The sequence below is a fragment of the Eptesicus fuscus genome, chromosome 10, assembly GCF_027574615.1.
Source record: "Eptesicus fuscus isolate TK198812 chromosome 10, DD_ASM_mEF_20220401, whole genome shotgun sequence".
NCBI lineage: Eukaryota > Metazoa > Chordata > Mammalia > Chiroptera > Vespertilionidae > Eptesicus > Eptesicus fuscus.
The window spans coordinates 20,239,274-20,260,818 of NC_072482.1; the positions used below are offsets into that span (position 1 = coordinate 20,239,274).

At 40.4% G+C, this 21,545-nt stretch overlaps 1 protein-coding gene across 1 annotated transcript in view; it reads right to left on the minus strand.

The window, feature by feature from the left end:
• PKHD1 (PKHD1 ciliary IPT domain containing fibrocystin/polyductin) overlaps positions 1–21,545 on the minus strand; it is a 418,502-nt gene that overhangs the window by 270,816 nt on the left and 126,141 nt on the right. The window contains exon 35 of the mRNA XM_008157496.3: positions 15,451–15,607. Within this exon, the coding sequence (XP_008155718.2) occupies positions 15,451–15,607 (157 nt within the window). The remainder of the gene's footprint in view (positions 1–15,450; positions 15,608–21,545) is intronic.

The window sequence follows — 21,545 nt, forward strand, 5'->3', positions numbered from 1 at the left end:
TATCAGAGTTACACTTAAGGAAAAACATGTGTTAGCCTAAGTAAATTTGCCTATGGCTTGTTTATATATGCTTTATTTTCATTTTGTTAATGTAGATATACCTTGCCTCATTCCAAAAAGGATTTGAGACAGATTACAAGGATTAGTGGGTAAATATATAAACCTGGGCTTTATCCCTTGTACCATCAAGCAAAATATTAAACACACTGAAACAAATAGAGAGTCGTTTTAAAATGTCACGGGAATTAAGAATGACGTTAATGAAGGGAGAAAAGCTCAGCCCAAAGAAAATGAATGATTTGTGCTGGCAACAGTATGATAAACAGGACGAATTAATTAATATGATCATCGTTATTCTGTGCTACAAAGAATTCCCTCCTCACTTTATCGGTGACAGTATAAAGAAATCGAGGTAAGTTCAGAAGAGATTTGATAAGGAATTCAGCTATTTTTATTAAAATAATTATAAGTGATAACCAAGGTGAAAGCTCCTTGGTGTGAAAGAATGTAAAGTTTAGTCTTAATCTAGCGCTGTGCCAGGGCCCAGGTGTTTCATCATCACACTTTCATTAGCTTAAAACAAATACACAAGGGACTGCTTTGAAGGCGAGTCACTGGAGGACGGGAGTAAAGTGGGGGGACTCGAGTTCTCCACTTGATGGAACTCGGCTCCATTTCTGAAAGCTGAAATAAAGAGCAAGGCTGAAATCAGCCTTTGGCTGTGACCCTTAAATTGCTTGTTATGATTGTTCATGAAAGCTAAGTATGTACCACAAGTGACCTTGGGTAATTTTATAAAAATCAATCAACCATCATTATTGTTACTTCCCCTCTAAAATAAATAAATGAACACAACTTTTTACATGTAATCACTTCTTTCCATTAAACCTCTTTCTTATTTCTTTTAAAGGCAAATAAAGAAGACTTTTAGCAGCTACCTAATGTTTGCAACATACATCAAAACCTGCTTTTGCCTCACCCTACAATTAGCCATCCTATGTAATACCACAGAAACATTTGTTGTGTGTGTGTGTGTGTGCTTTTTAAGAAAAACAAATAACACAGTTTTAGCTATTTTCTCCCTTACAGAAAAATGTGGAGTATAAATATTTTACCATACAATAATAAGACTCTTTAAAAGAGATGGCTATACTTTATATCTTCAATTTTTCCCCTCCATTCTCTTGAAACATACTGAGTTTGGGCCTTGCCTGACTATTTCACCAGAACTGCAACCACATTGCTGAGTCCAAAGCTTATGCTCATTCCTCACCTTCCCTGAGTGGCCAGCAGCATTGGACACACTTGGTTACACCTTTCTTGAAACTCCTTCCCCTCACTTGCCTAGCACTGTGCCTCCAAGTTTTCCTCCTACCTCCCACGCCTTCCCCCAGCCTCCTCTACCTGATTCTTGATTATCTCAAATGCTGACACTTGGAGCTCCCCATGACTCAGTCCCTTGACTATTTTTCTTATCAACCTTGGTTGTCTGATCTTTTTTTGACGTTTTAAATATCATTATATGCTCATTGCTGATGACTCCCAAATCTGTATCTCCAAAGCCCACCAATGCCCTCGGATGGAGACTCATATACCCAACTGCCTACTCAGCATCTCTACTTAGATGTCTTATTGGCTTCTCAACGTAGTATATCCAAAACATGACCTTCTTGTCTTGCCACACAGGCCTGCTCACAGTCCTTACCATCTCCATAACTGGCAACTCCATCCATTCAAGTGCTCAGTCTGAAAACTCTACAGTCAACTTTCACTCCCTCTCACTTTAAGACCAATCTTTCAGGAAATTGTGCGCATTCTTTCTTCAATATTCCTGATCCAACCATTTCTCACCATGCACATGTCTGTTTCTGGGGTCTGAGTCACTCTCATCTCATCCTCGGAGTATTATAACAACCCCCTCGCTTAGCTCCTTGCTTCTGCCCTTGCCCCCACCCCAGACTCTGCTCTTAAATCAGCACCCAGTGTGATTTTTATTTGTGTAAATCTTATGTCGCTACTTTGTACAAAGTCTCCAATGCTCCCACCACACTCACTGAAAGCCTACCCAACCCCACAGGGATGGTCCTCTCTCTGGCCCACTCTCTCTCTCTACTATCCCCTGGGTCACACCCTCCTGCTGCACTACCTTCTTATTCCCCTGCCCTCACTGCGTGCAAATCTCCCAACCACCACCAAACTATCTCTCCACCTTTCCTGCTGCATGTTTCTCCATGCTGCCCAGAAAAACTAACAAAAATATATATATATCATTTGCTTACTTGACTGATTTCCCTATAGAAATAAACTCCATGAGAGCAAGATTTTTGCCTTTTTTGTTCACAGCTATAGCTGCTCTACCTAGAACAGTGCCTGGCATGTGGGAAACTTAGTAAGTGCTAATTAAATCCTGTTGAATAATAGGAGTTGAAGTTATAGAAGTGAATGAGGTCTCCCTAGGAGAATATGCAGAGAGCAGGACAGGGATAAGGGGAATAAGTTGTCAAATACTAATATTTAAAGACTAGAATATGGAAAAGAAGTAGCAGATGCTTGAATGTGAGTCAAAGAGTTGGGTGAATTAGAAGAAGAATCAAAAGGCTGTACAGACATAGACAGCAGGAAGAACTCTAAGAACTGTGGAGCTGATAGACGAAGGCGGCAAACCCTTAATGTCATTTTCAGGAGGCTCAGGAGAGAAAGGGTGCATGCCAAGAGTATGCTTCGTGCGGACACCAATGCCAGCGGATAAAATGAACCAAGGAAAGGGAGCTCCAGTTTTAAACAATGGGAAATCCAGCGGTCAGTGAAGGCAAAGCCAGGGAGGGATCTGAGGACCCCAATTAATAGATCAATCTTCATCCCAAACTAGATGTTTCATTTGCCCAAAGTTTGCCAAACCTAAAATTTTAGATGTAAATTATCTAAATCGAATAGCCTCCATTCAGCTTTTTTGTGTCAACCCTAAATAATTCCTTTAAAAGTTTAAAAGCCTGTATCTGGTTACCTTTCTGGTCATTCATACTTTAATAGATAGGGGAGACTGTGGAATTTCTTTCTCTGGGGAATTATAGATCACCATTCCTTCAAGATGGATGGACACTACTCTGCCTGGTGGAGTGATCTGGACACAGTTGGGGTACACTGCTGTACCCTACAGCACGGTGCTGCTGTGGAAGTGAGCGTCAGGAGGAGGTGAGGAAGAGGGGAGAAGAGTGGCATTTAGGGAAGGCAGTCACAGCCCGAAGCCTGCATCGTGATGGGGATGCACAGAGCTTCCTTTGTTGGCAAGATCCGGATTAGACTTGTGCCTGATCCACTGGAGCAGAGCCTGGAAGCCTTCGAGGTGGGCTTGTCCCCGGCCAGAGAGGCGGAAAATCAATTTGGCTGGCAAACGAGAGCCCCCAAGAGCTCAGTGCACGGTCCATAATCCTATCCACTAGCAGCTCGGGAAATAGATGCCTGAGCCCTCACATATTCATGGGGGATGTGAGGCATAAATCAGGCTTTAAGGATTGGGGGCAAAGGGAATGGACTCTCTGGCCGGCTACTAATTAATCAAGCACAGAACACCTACACCTAACAACCTGGGAGCCACACACACAGGCACAGGCGGCGGCTGCTGCTGCTGCTGCTTTTCCTGATTATTTTCTTCATTTCAATTAAAATAGATATCGAATGAAATTTCCCCCTTTAGCTGATGCTGCTTACGCATCCCCCCTGTTCTCTCTTTAATTAAAAAACATGCTTATTGCAATACTTGCCAGAATCACTTTAACGGTATTTTAATTGTAATGTCTCTGCCTGATTAAAAAAAGAAAATATGAACTAGAAAGTGTTTGCAAAAATGTTCTCCCCGAATGCAGGAAAAGAACCGCACACCTCCCGGAATGGATGCCACATGCTAATTCCTTAATTAGCCTGGCACTGCAGTCAAATGGGCAATGTAGAGGAAAAAAACAGATCTGAAATAAAAGCACTGAATCTGAGCCACAAACAATAGCAGTTGGGAGAACCGTTTTCATCAGCTCAGATTTCCCTGGCAGGAGAGAGAGCTGCGGGGAACGGAGAATGCCAGGCTCAGGAGAGGCCCATCCAGGGTCTCCAGCCAAGTTTCCACTGTTCTTTGCAAAGGGTCGCATAGCCTTTGGGAAAAGTGTAGCTGGGCTGGCTACACTTCCTAGTTAATTGACTTCCAGTTCCTTTTATTGTTTTAGGCTAGTGGGGACTCAAACTTGAGCACCCATCCACACCACCTCAAGGTCTTAAAACACCTTTTGAATAAAGAGATTGCTCAAAGAAGTATATCAAATTGTAGGGCTGGTCAAAACTGTGATTGGGTCAATGCTAATTGAACTTGGTAAACCCTCAGAGAGGTTTACTGTGGGGCCCAAAAATGTGCCTTCCTAGCAAGTCCTTTGATGCTGCTGCTGCTGCTGATGGGGAACACACTTTGAGAATCACGGCTCTTGGTAAATTAAGTGATTGCTATAGGTGTCCATAGTCTTGTGAAGTTTGCTACCAGCTCACAGGTTGAGGAATGCAAGGCTGGAATTACAGATTAATTCACTTCACCATTCAACCAACAGTTACTGTTGTTTTCCAGCCCTTCTGCTAGGAGCCAAGCTAAAAGCATAAAAAAGGCAGTCTCCGCGTCCAGGTCACCGTGGAGTTTAACTACTACAGGTGAATAGAAATACCCTAGTTTTAGTGAATTAGCCAACTTTACAGATAACTGAGAGAGAAGATGAAGGTTATGACTCAACCTTTTACTTTTTCTATAAAACATGAAGCTCAGTAAGTGAACCTTATAAAGGAATTAACTCTATACCAATTACCAAGTGTAAACATATTTGTGGAAGAGAAACTAAAAGAAATATTAAAAGAAACTCAAATACTGATATATAAGTAAATGTCTTTGTCATTAAAACTATTGTTATTAGCCCTAACTGGTTTGGCTCAGTGGATAAAGCGTCGGCCTGCGGACTCAAGGGTCCCAGGTTCGATTCCGATCAAGGACATGCACCTTGGTTGCAGGCACATCCCCAGTAGGGGGTGTGTAGGAGGCAGCTGATTGATGTTTCTCTCTCATAAATGTTTCTAACTCTCTCTCCCTCTCCCTTCCACTCTGTAAAGAATTAATAAAATATATATTTTTAAAAACTATTGTTATTAGTTACTGTTTAACTAAACCTTGATTTCCTCTCCACCTCCAGAAAACCATTACTGCCTTTTAGCAACAAAACTTCTGGCATGTAAGTGCTCAAGGCCCTTAGTTGTTCCATGGATTTCTAGAAATTCACTTAAGACCTTCAGAAAGAAAGCTAGTATTTGTAGGGAGAGGCAGGATAGACAAAACAAGAAACTAAAAAACAACAAAATTGTCTTTTCTCCAAAGTCTGTATCTGGCAGGTAGAAATCTCTCTGGCTACCAAGTTTCTCATTCATTCAAATAATCTCCTTCATTTTCTTTATCCAAGTTCAATTAGCATTGACCAAATCACATTTTTAACCAGCCCTACAATTTGATATACTTCCCTGAGCAATTTATTCGAAAGCTTAAGAAAACAGGAGCCAGGTCTTTCTTCGAAAGGTTCCAAATATAATTATTCTCTGTATAGTATAAACATGATTTTGCTAATAGCATAATGTTTTAGAAATGAAAGATAATAGTTGTGTCCTAACAGTACTTATGTATTTAGAAAATGATAATTCCTCCTACTCCCCACGAGAATATTATAGTACATAAGAAATAAAGTAATAAAATGCTCATTCTCCAATATATTTTAATCTGCCCAAGAATCCCAGATACAAAAGTATCCCAGATATCTAGCTCCACTCCCAGTCTAGATAAAATGTATGTGGGAATCATTAATCAACAAATGAGGCAGAGAGGTAAGTAGAGACCAAGTCCTAAAGGACCTATAAGCCATATTAAGGAGCTTACCATGTAGACTTGATCTGAAAGGCTACTGGAGAGCCAGTGAAGGGTTTTAAGTAAGGAAGTTTGAACATTTATCTTTCATTACTGAAAATACTATAGCTTCTGAGCTAGGAAGGAACTAGTCCTTCTCATTAGCATTTTTCATGTTACAATATCGAAGTTGTCAAGACATAAAACTGTAAATTGTCTAATACCTAAATTGTTTAATGTCTGCCTGCCCATCTATTTGAAAGCATGTTCCTTCTTACAGCAATGGCTTATCTTTCATTTAAGGCTAATCAAGTGTGTCTGGGACTGTTCTCTGGAGGTAAATAATGGAAGTCATTGCCTGGGATTGAGAAAAATAAGGGGTTTCAGAGTCAACTGTTCCCCACATTACAAAGCTTTTGTCTCTGATCTCCTGATACACAAATAGTAAATGAAATTGGTCACCATCTGAACCAATCCACTAACATTTGAGGATACCAGGAAGGACTCTGATCATAGAGAAATTTATAGCTAACATTTATCTGCCTCTTCAGGTCAGAAATTCATTCATTGGTTTATTCATTCAATAATTATTTGAATATTTGCCATGTGCCTAGAGATATAATGGTCCTGGCAATGGAAAGGTAAGCAAAAGCAGACCTGGCTCCTGCTTTCTTAAGCTTGTAGCCAAATTTGCACCTTGCCAAAAAAGATAGAGTGAAGGAAAAAGCACACCCTAATATTAAATTTATAAATAATTGATATAAAAATTATTCAAGTTCTTAGCTGATTAAAAATTCTATCAATGATACACTTAGCTTTGGACATAGGCAAAAATCACCTCTCATAAAATAATTAACAGTAACTTGTCACCAAGAAAAAACTGACACATAGAGATACACAAGGTAAAAGGATTAAGGGTAGATTTCAAAAAACTCAGGTTAATTCTTATGGATGCTAACTTCTTGGTCAGGCTTCTCCTTAGATTATTGCCCAGCCCCTTCTGAAGCACCAGGCTTGAAAACATAAGAAAGTTTACTAACTCCTTTACTGTACTTCCTCCACAGGATTGCACAAATACATTAACATCTGTAGAGTTTCATACAAGCCACTCTCTTCCTATAGAGGGAAGAGAGTCAACATCATTTCCATTTTGTGCATTGATCTGAGGACCAGAGTCTTGCCCAAAGCCACAGGAGAGAGTGTAGCTGCCTCAAATATGAACTCAGGCCCCAAGTTCACTGACCAAACTGCAATGAGTCAACCTTGTTACATTGTCTGTACATACGAGTAATCATCCCATCTCCTGCCTTGAAGGGTAGCTGTGGTTCAGCTGAGAGAGGAAGCCACTCAATCTCCTTTCATAGCCCACTTGCAGATAAATTATTTTAACTTGCTTATTTGTGACAAATTTGACCAGCCCACAAGACATGTTGAGCATGACAATATTAATGTAGAATATTTCATTTTTTATCAAAACTCCAGCCTGCCTTTAGATGGGTTTCCTTTAAATCCACACTGGTATCTGTTAAGTCTTATACCTATAGGCATAGGGTAATCTGCCCAGAGACTCACACAGACCTGATGCACAGAGCAACCACACATAATGTTCTAGGGAAGTCCTATCTCATAGCACACCCAGCTCATTGCAAAGTGAAGCATGCACCTACTGAAACTGGGGCTGATTGAGTGCTGACTGGAAGGGACCATGTGTATAATCTATTGGATCAAAATGGCTATGCTGGGCACAGCACTTAATACCTCACTCTGGCCCTGGCTGGTGTGGCTCAGTTGGTTGAGCGTCATCCCATGCACTGTGAGGTTGTGGTTCAGTTAGATTCCCAATCAGGGCACATGCTCCAGTTTCCGGTTCGACCCCCAGTAGGGGTCCTGCAGGAGGCCGCCAATCAATGTTTCTCTCTCATCAATGTTTCTATTTCTCTCTCTCCCTTCCTCTCCCTCTAAAATCAATCAAAGTGTATTTTTAAAAATACCTCACTCTGAATTCCTCAAGCCCTTTCCAAGGATGAAGAAATTCTACATGGAATTTGGGAGTGGGTCAAGAGAAGATACCTCATCTCCACAAGCCAAGAATACACATTTGTATGCCACTGAAATCCTAAAAATAACAGACTAACAAGATCTGTGTCCTCAAAACTAAAATAAAAATTGGAGAAAATGTGACCATATTCCAAACAGCACCGAGAAACACATTTCCACTGAGCCAAAATAGCAAGGAGAATGAACGGAGGCAAGCCAATGGATAGACTCAGCTACTTCCTCCTCTGGGTTCTTCCTTCTCTTGCCACAGAAAGAAAAATACTTCAATATGCATTTTGAAGATAACAGAGGCAAAAAGCAATCCAAGGACTTCATTACCCAGCTAATTCTTTCAGTAACCCAGTTAGCTTTGTATACAGAAGCAGCCACTATCTGTAAATAAAATTGCAACTTAGGCCTGATAGCCAGCCATCTCTTCTGTTGTGCCCATCAGTCAGAAAAAAAAACAAAAACTAACATATATCAAGTGCTTACTCTGGAACAGGTCCTATGCTAAGAGCTTTATAAATATTGCCTCATTTAATACTCAAAACATCCATATGAGTTGGACAATACATTGTAGCTTGCCACACAATAGCAAACAATAAATGTTAGCCATCTTGGTTACTATTGCTGTCATTATAAGAGGCATGACCCTAATGAGGCGAAACCCGAGGTTTATGCGACCTTGCCCAAGGTCACAGGAAGGTAAGGGACAGAGCCCAGATTCAGACTCAGTTCTTTCTGACTCAAAAGCCTGCCACGCATTTAAGTGCTTTGGTGTACACCAGTAGACCAAGAAATAGAAAATCACATTAAAGGAAACCAGTACACCATTAAGCAGCAATAGAGACGGGGAACAAGTTTCTGTGAAGTATTTTAAAGTGATGGCATTGTAAGTAATAAGAAACTACAAAATGCCTTCCTTTTGAAAGCCCAGCACCAAGGGAAGAGGCGTTTCTAGGGTTTATGCTCCCCTAATTGGCCCTTTCTTAATCATTATCTCTAGACCACTTCATGTCAAGTTGCTTGACCACCCGAATAGAGATTCATTGCTTCATTATGAAAATATGAATGCTTCCCCAACTGCAGCCACAAGCCCAGGATGCATAATGTCTCTGACATGAGGGCAACATGCCTTCTTTGTTATTATGGCTTATCATAATTACTTGGAATAAAATAATAAATTTTAATTCAGTGATGCCTATGGCCGTTGGGCATCTTAACATAAAAGAACGAAAAATATAATTAACTAAATCAAGGCAATGTGCCTATTTCCAACCCAGCTCATTAGTATTAATTGATTGGGTTAATTCTCTTTTGTGTTTAACAGTACCCCCTAAAAAACAACTTTTAAAAAAAGGAGCGAGGAGAAATGGAGGGAAGAAGTAGAAATGGTAAGTAAATAAAAGTTCTTCATATTTTGCTAATTAGGACAAAATAATATATATAGTCAAAGCTTTTATTATGGTCACAAAATAACCTGCCCATTTTTTCAATAAAGTTCAAAGATCAGTGTATGTAGCATCATAAATAATGGAGAAAACCTTGTCTCTGGTACCATTCCCAATTGCCTCAAAGAAATTTATAATCCTTTCTACTATATAAGTTGTTCTTGTAAGAAAAAGTGTCAATTCTATTTTACAGATGAAAATATAAGTACAGCACAGAGAGTCCAAGACTCTTGAGGGCCATATGCACAAGTGTTGGTTTTTCTGGTATAGGAGCCTGGTCCTCTAGACATTAGAATGCTGGCTTCCATGAATGGCAAAATAATATAGAGGATGCAATGTTTTCATGAAGCAGTCCTAAATGTCATTCTTAGGTGATCTATTTTCACTTTTATTTCATACTAATCTTTCCAAACTGTGTACACTCTTCATTTAGAAAGCACTCTGTATAATATTGTGAAAATGACTGAAAGTACTTCCACTAATAATACTTTATATTTTGTTTGGTAAAATTTTTTTAAGAAAGTGGGGGTTTTTTTGGCTTGAAATTTTCCATGCTTTATCTCAGCCTATGCAGGGTATCAGAAAAATAAAGAAAATCCCACTCAACTATTTTTCTGATACTATGAATGGGTATGAAAAGGATAGACAGTAATAAACATTGAGAGAGTGACTTGCTGTTGATGAGGAGGAGAATAATGGTTTAGTCCTATACTTGGATAGCTTTTTATTATCCTTCACGTACTTTCACACATATTATAGACCAAGAGAAAACATTAGAGGTTTAAGGCTGTGCTATATCAACGAGACACTTGAATTACTTACCAATCGATTTTATAGTCCTAACAACTCCTAATGACATACATTTACACATAGGTATATGTATGTATATATGTATGGGTATGATGTAAATATCTATACTAATAAAAGGGTAATATGCTAATTAGACCGGGAGATCTTCTGGACATCCTTCCAGACAAAGCCATGGTGGCGGAGCCGAGGCAGAGGTGGTTAGGGGTGATCAGGCCAGGAGGGAAGGGCAATTTCGGGTGATCAGGCCGGCGGGGGCGGGAGGGGGGCAGTTGGGGGAGAGCAGGCCAGCGGGGGGGAGGGGGAGCAGTTGGGGGAGCAGTTGGGGCGAGCAGGCCGGCAGTGGGGGGCAGTTGGGGAAGATCAGGCTGGCAGTGGGGGCAGTTGGGGGAGATCAGGCCGTCATGGGGGGAGGTAGTTGGGGGCAATAAGGCTGGTGGGGGCAGCAGTTGGAAGCAAGCAGGCTGGCAGGCAGAGTGGTTAGGAGCAATCAGGCAGGCAGGCGAGCAGTTAAGGGCAATCAGGCAGGCAAGCAGAAGGGTTAGGGCCGATCAGGCAGGCATGCAGAGTGGTTAGGGGCAATCAGGCAGGCAGGCTGGTGAGTGGTTAGGAGCCAGCATTCCCAGATTGCGAGAGGGTGCAGGCCGGGCTGAGGGATACCCCACATGCATGAATTTTGTACACCAGGCGTCTAGTATAATATATATCAGTCAGAATAACTAAAGACAGTGAAAATAAATTAGCTAGGGAAAGTGATATTTAAGAGAGCAATAGTTTAAAAATTATATTTCTTAAATTTCATCCAGACCTGCACCTCTTTGTCCATTTATTCAACCATTAACACATATTCTTTGAGTCCTCATTATGTGTCAGGCACTGTCCTAGACACTAAAGAGACAGTAATGAATAAACTAGTGAAGTCCTTTGCCTTTCTTATCTTGTTCTAGCAGAGGAAACCGATTTTAAACAAACAAGTTCATACTATGTCATATGGTGATAGGTGCTGTTAAGAAAAGAAAAGCAAAATAAAATTTTAGTAAAGGTGGCCAAACAAGGCCTCTCTGGTAAGCTGACATTTTCTCATGAATTAAATAGGTGAGCCAACCACATGAATATTTGTAGGGAGATATTCCAGGCATAGGACAATATGTGCAAAAGCCCTGAGGCAAGTGTGTTCTTGGTATATTCACAGAAAAGCTGGAGCAGAGTAAATGAGGAAGACAAGGTCAATGAAAGGATCAGAGGTTTGTTAATGGTGAGGACTTGAGACTTTATTTCTAGTGAGATGAGAAGCCATGGGGTGGGGTTGAGGAAAGAAGTAACAAGCTATGACATATTTTTAAAGGACATAGAAAATAAATTATTCAAGGATATTTTAGTATATAGCATAAAAGTCAAATACCAATGACTTAAACACAGGAAGGCTTGTTTTTCTATCACAAAACGTAACTTCAAAGGCAAGCAGTCCCAGTTGCCATGACACTATAGCAACTCCAAAGTCATCAGGACCTGGGTTTTTTCATTCTTCTACTTCACATTCTTTCTTGTTTATTTGTTCATTTGTTTGGGGGGGGTTGGGGGGGGCGGATTCTTGGTTAATCCTCACCCAAATATATTTTTCCATTGATTTTTTTTAGAGAGAGTGGAAGAGAGGGGGAGAATGAGAGAAAGAGAAACATCAATGTGAGACCACGTAAGGAATCAAACCTGCAGCTGAGGTATGTGCCATTGACCAGAATCGAACCTGGGACACTTCAGTCTGCAGGCCAATGCTCTACCCACTGAGAAAAACTGGGTAGGACTACTTCCCCATTCTTAACAAGTCACCTCATAGTCAGAGATGAAAACTGAAAATGTAGCCATGACAATTACATTCCAGGAAGCATGGAAGAGGAAGAAGGACAAATAGAACATGCCTCCTATCATGTTAGTTCTATTCTAGGAAACTTCCCAGATGTCCTGTACCACACTTCCCCTTGCAACTCATTGGCCAACTCTCAACCACAAAGGAGGCCAGGAATAGATAGCATTTGAGCAAGTTCATTGCTTTCCCAAATAAAAACTTGGGTTCTGCTACCAAGGAAGACAAAGAATTAGAAACATGGGAATCAATTAAAAGGTCATTAGAAATGATCCTGGCTCAAAATTATGTTGATAAGACTAAGTTGGTACCAATTGAAGTATTTATGTATGCAACACATATTAAAGATTCAGGGATATGAGAAAAAGAAGGAAGTCTAGGACACCTCCAAGGGTTCTGGCCTTAATCATTAGACAAGTACAATTCCAATAGGTGAGATGGGAAAGTGTATGTTGATATTTACATGATCAAAACTGGTCTCAGACACAAATGATATGCTCTTCACCATCTCTCCACCATCCAACTCTAATCTTACATCCTTGATACTCTCATTACTCTGGAATATATTCTGTGTTACTGCCTGCATCACATATTTTAGAACTAGAAATTTTACCCTTTTCTATTTTCTCCTTAATTATTTTTTCTTTAGTGATAATACACACTCCTGATATTAACTATTATTCTTCACTAGAGGCCCGATGCACGAAATTTGTGCATTGAGGGGGGGTCCCTCAGCCCAGCCTGCACCCTCTCCAATCTGGGACCCCCTCGAGGGATGTCTGACTGCCCTCTCACAATCCAGGACTGCTGGCTCCCAACTGCTTGCCTGCTTGCCTTCCTGATTGCCCCTAACCACTTCTGCCTGCTAGCCTGATCACCCCCAAACCACTCCCCTGACAGCCTGATTGATGCCTAACTTCTCCTCTGCCAGCCTGGTCACCCCTAACTGCCCTCCCCTGCAGGCCTGGTCATCCCTAACTGCCCTCCCCTGCAGGCTGGGTCCCCCCCAACTGCTCTCCCCTGCAGGCCTGGGTTCCCCCCAACTGCTCTTCCCTGCAGGCCCGGTCGCCCCCAACTTTCCTCCTCTGCCAGCCTGGTCACCCCTAACTGCCCTCCCCTACAGGCTTGATCACCCCCAACTGCCCTCCCTTGCAGGCCTGGTCCCTCCCAACTGCCCTTCCCTGCTGGCCATCTTGTCGCAGCCATCTTGTGTCTACATGGGGGCAGCCATCTTGTGTGTTGGAGTGATGGTCAATTTGCATATCATTCTTTTATTAGATAGGATTATTTTCTGTATCTTATACAGATGTCATAGGCCACTTAACAAGCATTCACAAGTCATCTGTTGAATTAAAGTTGATCTGTGTCCTTTCTCTGTTCTCATTCTTTCTAGAAGCTATGACCCATATCTCTATAATAAAACACTCACAGTTTTATTCTAGGCAACCCTGCTCCCTGCCAACAATTCTTGTATCCTATCTGTACAGAAACAGGTGTCTACTACTTACCCTCACATTCCTATCAATGGTCCTACTTCCTAAAAGAAAGAGGATCCTTCAGATAACAGACCTTCTCTCTGCATAGGATGAGGTTCTACCCTCCCAAATTGGATTCATTTATTCTAAACAATATGGGAGTGAAATATGGCCTGAACCAGGAATATTAAGGAAAATCATTCTTGAAAGTTGAGAGGTTGGGGCAAGTATTTGGGTTGCTCAGATCTTGAAATCTCTGAGAGTGAGAAGCCAACTGTATATTCTGCACGTCCCTGCATTTCTTTTACCCTCTATTCTCCCTCTGAAGTTTCTTCTCCATCTTCAGTTCTTGGCCCTATCAACACCATTCCTTGATTGAACATTTACCTGGACCTAATGGGACATCCAGACTCAGGCTGAGTCTGAGGACTTTTAGTGGGAAAACTTCTCCCAAATGGCATAAATCAAGAACACTTGAGTGCCTGAAGGGCATCTCATTCTCCAGTGGATTTGACTCCTTTGAAGAGAATCCTGGTTAAAGGTCTCCAACCAGTATCTTCTCTCTGAGCTGAGGCTTTAAGTCTGCAATTTTCCTTTGTCATTGCTAGTCTGCAGACCATAGATGGCTGTCAATAAGATGACATCCCCCATGGCCACTGGTTATACACACACACACACCACAAAGGCAAGAGTGTAAATTGATTCACCATTTTTCCTAACAGGTGCTAATTAAATGATTTGCCTGCAAACTTCTCTTTGCTAATACAGAAAAGTAAAACAGCTTACAGAGTATCTATATATATAAAGGCCTAAGCGACCAGTCAACTGGTCACTATGACACCCGTAGGAGCTGCCCCCTGGTCAGCTCCCACAGCCAACCTCCCGCGGCTGGCCAACCTCCCACGGTCAGCTGGCTGTGGTTCCTCCCGCAATTTCTTCTCCCCAGCTGGCAGGCCCCAATAGGCCCTGATCACCGGCCAGGCCAAGGGACCCCACCCATGCACGTATTCATGCACCAGACCTCTAGTACAATGATAAAATGCCATCTGTAAGAGACAAGTATCAAAATGGTATCAGTTAATCTCTTCAAAATATTATTTTTTTTTTCTCATGTAGCCTTGCTCTTATTTTAACAAGAAGAAATCCTTCTGGAACTGTTAAATATATTTCTAGTAAAAAATAGTGTTTTAGTGAAGAGTTTTATAGATATCTATTACTAATCATTTCCCAAGCAATTTTTATTTACCAATGAACAAAGTCACTTTGATAACCATTTGTTATTATCAGCCACTGAAATGAGCAATACTTTTTATTCTCATTTAACAGATAAGTAAACAAAGAGGCGAAATGACTGAATTAGTCACTTGGTGATGTGGTGAAGAAATTGAAATTTGAATTCTTAGTCTCTTCCAAATCCCAGACCCTAGAGCTAAGTGGCTGGTTTTGCAATAAGGAAGCCTATTTATATGACTTTCCTTGGGACCAGGAAGTCAAAACCACAACAGGGTAAAAGCAGGAGAACGTCGCTTTTTTTGGCAGGGAATTTCAAAGGCAGCAGCATTAACCGATGTCAGAGCATTTTGCTACATTGTGGGGGCTGCCCTGGACAAGCATGACTACAAAGTGCTTGAGTAAGAAAGCATATTCTTTGAGAAAACTGGTAACTTCCTTGTATTTAAAAAATTAATATAATCAAGCTCTGTGCTTACAAGAATCCAAAGAAAGAGCTTTCATTTTGAACCCTATGACCACTTCTTCCTTTCATAGCAAAATCTCAATTTGGTCCAAGAATAAATTGTCAACAAGTACTAGAAGTTATCTAAAATAACTACCTTCCCTCCTTTCCCATAAAAGTGATAGAAATGTATATACTGATGTCATCACCGATCTCCAAATTCTACAAACCTTTAACGTGCAGGAAGTTGAGGATGCTTGTGTTGGTGTCTAGCAGGAGCAGTTGGCCGTTCTCCACCGTGACGTTGTCGCCATCTTGTGGCGCCCGTTCAGGAAACCAGCTGTAAGCCCTTGACCACCTCCGGCAGAAATGAAAGGAAACATTACCCTGGAAAACAGAGTTTTGTTGTTCTGTTTTGTTTTAAAGCTGGATAGAATGAGTAAGCAATCAAAATATAAACTCCTTACACTAAACTTAATTTAAATATAATTTTAAAAGTCTAAATAAAATTAGCCACCCTCTCTTCTGCATACAACTAAATCAAAAAGGGAAAAATATGGAAGGGGCAAAATTATACCTAAAGTCCCTTTGTGCCTGGTCGCTGGAATTCTCCAATGACAGGTTTGTAATGTTTTACTCACCTTTTTTTTTTTCTAGCATAAACCCCCTTCTACTTAACAGATGGGGTAGATTCTATTTTTTATTTTTACAGACATGTATTGAGTCTTGGACAAAAAAGTTGCAAATAGCCTGAAATACAGAGAATTAAAATGTTCTGCATGATGGGTGGCATTTTGCTTTATGTAATTGGTATCATTTTTCACTGGCTGTACTGCAAGTGCCTCTTTTTTATAGGAACATTCTTCTTTCTAAGTGCTCAGATCCATCCTCCCACACTCTACCTGTTTTGGTATTACTGTGTTGTTGCCTTTCCCTCTGTGCTTGGTGCATCGGTGCTGAAAAAGCCCAGACACAGGTGAAATGCCAACCGACCTGAGATGGTAGCCCAGAACCTTTGAGTGAGGGGCAGGGAGAAGTCAAGGAGGAGCCCAGAGGAGGAGGCCCCCCTCCCCAACTGGTCTTCGGGTTCCCTCTCAAAACTTTGGGCTTCCCTATTTATGGTCACACTGAAATCATGTTTTTTCAAAAGGAGGGTGTTCAACTCACAGAAAGCAATATTTGGCTCATGCAAGAGGCCAAGAATATGTCTAAATGTCTTGTGCAGTTATGGAACCATAATGATGATAAATATAATGAAATCAGAATGGAGAAGGTGATTCCCTCAAGGTAATACACACAACATGCGTATGCCTCTCTCCACACATTCCTTCCCACACACATTCCAACCAAATGTGAAGCCTGAGTTCCTATAAAGTGACTGCCTAGAAGGTCCTCTCATGAGGTGTTAAAGGCAGATGGGAAAAGATCATTAAGAAGGGAGGCATGTTTATAATGCCAATAACTACACCTACACAGCAAATAGTGCCCTGGAGTGTTTCTGAGAGAGAAAAATGGAAAAATGTGTTGCCAGGAGAACCAGTAGATTTTCCAGGAGTGGGTACTAATACCCAGCTCAATAGTCACAAGTTGTATGCTCAACCCAATCCCCAGTAAGGCTTTGAAATAAGGAAAGCAGGATCTTTTCATTTTCTATACCTGCAAAGGAGAAAACAAGTCAGTGAGTCATCCCAATGTAAGAGAGAAAAGCATGAGACATAGTGATGAGCAGCCCAGCACCACAGAAAGAAGAATGTGTGGTACATGAGAATTGTAATGAGCCGTGTGAACCAAGTCCCCATGATGCATCCACAGACTCAAAAAGCAGGAGAGAATTTTAGCCCTCTGCTGATTTTACAGACACTAGGTATAGGGAGGTGAGATTATTAAAAATGCTCCTTAAAAGGTTATATATTATACATTCTTACAAATCCTTTAATTCACTCCCATAGAATCAATAAAAGAAAAGGGAAGCACGTAGTAGGAAATTAGAGTGGAACAAAGTGGTGAAAAGGTAGAAAAGAGAGCCAAATCAGGATAGTAAAGTCAACTGCAGAGAAGGGTGAACCAGATCATGTGCAATGTCAGCCCTGAGTTCACCATAAAAGGATATTTGAAAAGCTTGCATTTCTATACAGTCCGAGATAGAAAGGATCCTAGAGAAATCCTATCCCTTCAAAGATGATGTTGACAGTGTCTCAGCCCAGAGCTGTTTAAGGGGCAGGTTTCCTCCCTGCTGAAGTGAGGTAATCAAGAGCTCAGGAGGTGGGGCCCAGGGATCTGTCATTAATGACATCCTCAAAGGACACTTCGGCTTCACAGTCTGAGAACAAATCAAGGCAAGGGCCACAGGGGAGAGGAATAGATTTTAAAAAGGAACCAGGAAGTTTCTTTCAAACCCTAAGCTCAGGGTCTTAAGGAAGACCAGCAAGTGTGGTGAGATATGTGGATGAGCTGTAAGAAGTTTGAATAATTCAGCAGCATAACTCTTTCTGAGACATTAATCTGGTGGTCATATCCATAGCTCAATGATAGTACTTACAAAGAAACCCAGGGCTCATGATGGAAATCCCAATGGAAAGATCTGAAATAACTAGACATTAATTAGGTATGAGGGGGTCAAAGGAAGACCATTCCATGGTATCTTCCATTCATTAGTTTGAGAACATTTTATGACTTAGAATTAGCACTGATGCCTGTCATAGCTCTAAGTGAATTTTAAAGACTTTCTCTCTTACTCTGAAACATGTGTATCATTAGCTGCCTTCCTTGTGTTACACCATCTTGGCTTGTCCTGTCAGCCTTCAAACATTGCTATACTCAGCCCCAACCTAGCAGAGAGAAAGGTCCAATATTGTTATGTCCTCTTTACAATTGAGAAAGCAAAGGATCAAAGAGCTTAGTTTCTGTGTCAAGGGCCACTGGGGTAGAAATAGACTAGATCATGCAGAGCAAGCTTTTCACTCATGGTGGCCTCCTCTGGAACACTCTTCCACAAAGTATCTTCATGGCTCACTCTCTTACTTTACTCAGGTCTCTGCTCAAATAATACATCTTTCCCTGTCTCCTTATTAAAATAATATCTCTAATCTAATCACTCCTTCTCCCCTAATACTTCCATCCAGGTATTGTATCATAGAATTCCTTATGTATTTATCATATATTGAGCTTACTCAAATAAATAGCAGGGACTATGTTTTGGTCAATGTTATATTCCTAATAACCTAAAAAGTGTCAGGCACATAATAAGTGCACAATAAAAATCAATTACTTAATTTCTTAAATTAATAATATACCTGTTAACTCCAGGTACACATTTCTAGATATTACATACGACATATTCCTAAGCACCATCCAGATACAATAAATAGACAAATAGGTGATAAAGCCTATAATACTTACAAGTGCTATATCCCATAGATCTCCTGACTTGTTGGATTTAGCCGACATTCCTTTCTGTTTTCAAACTCTATTTAAATTTAAACCAAATGATGAGTGTATCTAAATTAAGCCCAAGATTCAGATTCAGTTTCCCTATGAAATCTTCTGCCGATTTTTTTTCACCTTAACTTTCTCTAATCAGTGTGGTAGATTCCAAAAGAATACAAATGTCAAGCATTAAGTTTCAAAAGACCCAAGTTTTCCTGTGCCCAAACTTCTCCTTAGAATAATAAGTGAAATGTATAAGTTTTTATTGGTGATTCATGCTTTAGTACATGATTGATTAAATACAAAAAGTCCTAGAAAATTCATGCATCCTCAATTATCTAACAGCTACCTGGGGAAGTAGAAGAGCAATGTATCTCCATGACTGCATGTTGGAGAATCCATGAATCCATGAATACATGTATGTGCCATAAGAATTTTTTTTTAATATTTTTTTATTGATTTGAGAGAGGAAGGGAGAGGAAGAGAGAGAAAAAAAAACATCGATGTGAAATAGAAACATGGATCAGCTGCCTCCTGCACACCCCCTACTGGGGATTAAACACACAACCTGGCCATGTGCCCTGACCAAGAACCAAACCAGCAACAATCAACCAACTAAGCCACACCGGCTTGGGCTGTGCCATAAGAATTTTAGCTCTGCTACATTTTCAGAGTTGACACACTGATAGTATAATGGCTTACACAGGGCAATGCCCCATGAAAACAATGGGGATGGCTCACTTTCCAACATCTTTATCCTCCAATCACTATCACTTTGATCCCAGCAAAGAAGAGTGACAGTATTGATAAAAGATGTCTTGTCAATATATTTAAAAGCCTCTGAGCAGATATCAGTATGATGTTTTTGGTGAAAGCCATGCTCTATGTCATCAGCTCAGCTTATAGGTCAACGTAGGTTTCACTTTCACCAAAAATGCTTTAAGCTCTTTCCATGCTAGCTCTCAAGGTGCTCAGCCTTTAGCTTTAGTTCCCTTCTTTGAGATAAATGAATCACTCACTACCATTCTGTAGGTGAAGAAAACCATTTCGCCATGGGCATAGGAGGTGGGTGTGGAAATAGAGATTTAAGAATTATCCAGAACATGCCCTCACCTTTACCTCAGTATATGCAGCCCAAAGAAACCCAGAAAACACAAGCAAACACTTCCCTGCCTCAGCTAGGAAGCTTATGCAATTTGTTTTCTTCTTACAGCATGTCAGCACTTCTCTGAACTTTAGGGAATGTGCAGTGTCTGCAAATCTCACATGTCACCTTAAATGTATTAGCAACACCACCAGAGTTATCTTGAAAGAAGTCATTGATCAGCAAGTTGCAACAACCAGGCAAAGCAAAGACCTTTTTGTGAGCGCATGTGTTAAGCTGGGTAGCGGAGGAGAAAGACTGCGGCAATCTCTCTAGTCACAGGGTCTCCTGGATGACAAAGACAAGGAAGAAGTGTTTTGACACCTCACCAGAATGTCTTCTTCAGCATGAAAGCCTTGGAAATAGGAAAAGACAGGTCCCTGTAACCAACGTTCTCTATACTCCTTACCCTGCTCTGTTTCCTCCAAAGCACTTATCATCACTGAAACGTGGTGTACAGTTATTTATTTATAGTTAGTCAACCCCCAGCAGAATGTGAGTTCCATGAGAGCTTCTTGGTTTTCTCTGGTATCCACAGTACATACAACAATGCCTGTTGTACAGTAGGTACCCCAAAAGTATGTTGGAGTGAATGAATAGTCAACTCTTACTTGGGCTCATAATCACTACGCCTTAATTTAAAATATAATTTTAATAACTAAAATAATTTGATATGAAGCTTAAATTTGTTTTTTAACCTTTCCAGTGCTCTTCTACATAGAAATGTTTTAATTTTTATAAAAGCAAACATACTTATCTTTTCTTTTGTGACATCCTCTATTATTTTATGCATATGATACCCTTTTTTCATTCATATATAAACATCATTTCTTGATTTGTAGATTTTATGTTTGCATGTTAATCCTCACCTAATTAAGAATGTATGTTGGTGGGAAGTTTTCCATTTTTGTTTTTAGCTTTTGTTTTTTCCCCCCAAATAGTTAACTGTTGTCACACCATTTATTAAATAATATTTGCTCTCCCGACTAATACTGTTGGTTATTTAAATAATTGCATTATAATGTTGGATGATGTTTAAATTGCCAATTAAAATCCCAAACCTGTTATAACTGAACCAATATTAAGATCTCTCTCTCTCTCTCTTTCTCTTTCTCGCTCTCGCTCTCTCTCTCTCTCAGATACATGTGACCTCAGCTTTGTTCTTAAGGTGCTCATATTATTGAGAAAAAGACAAATATCCAGATAATTAGTATAAAGTGTGATTAATTCAACAATTAAAGGCAAAACCAAGGAGCTATGGGAGTTCAGAGGTTGTGGCTGACCCTGGTAGAGACTGCCTTACAGGTGAAATCCAGTGTATTGATCAACTGGTCTTTTTTAATCTGGACACTACAGATAAATTAACACAGGCTAAGATTATTTCAGTTGATTAAAAAACAAAACAAAAAAAATATGCTCATTGTAGAAAAGTCAAACATCTACAAATCCAAGATTACAAATAGAGCCCCTGACCTATAATCTAATAACTCCTTAGGGAACAAAAAGGAAATTCAATTACTTTGGCATAATTTGTTCCTACTGAGCTCATGCTGACTCTAAGTGATCACTTTCTTTTTTCGGTGCTTATAAACCCTTCACGATTATGAGATAATATGAGAAAGTCCTTCCATATTGCCCAGCAGTTTGACTACTCAAAGAAATGTCAACATTTGCAAGAGACTAGTGCCCAATTCAAATTTACTCTTTGTCCCCAATTCACTAGCTTAGCCATCAATTCTATACGCATCTTACATT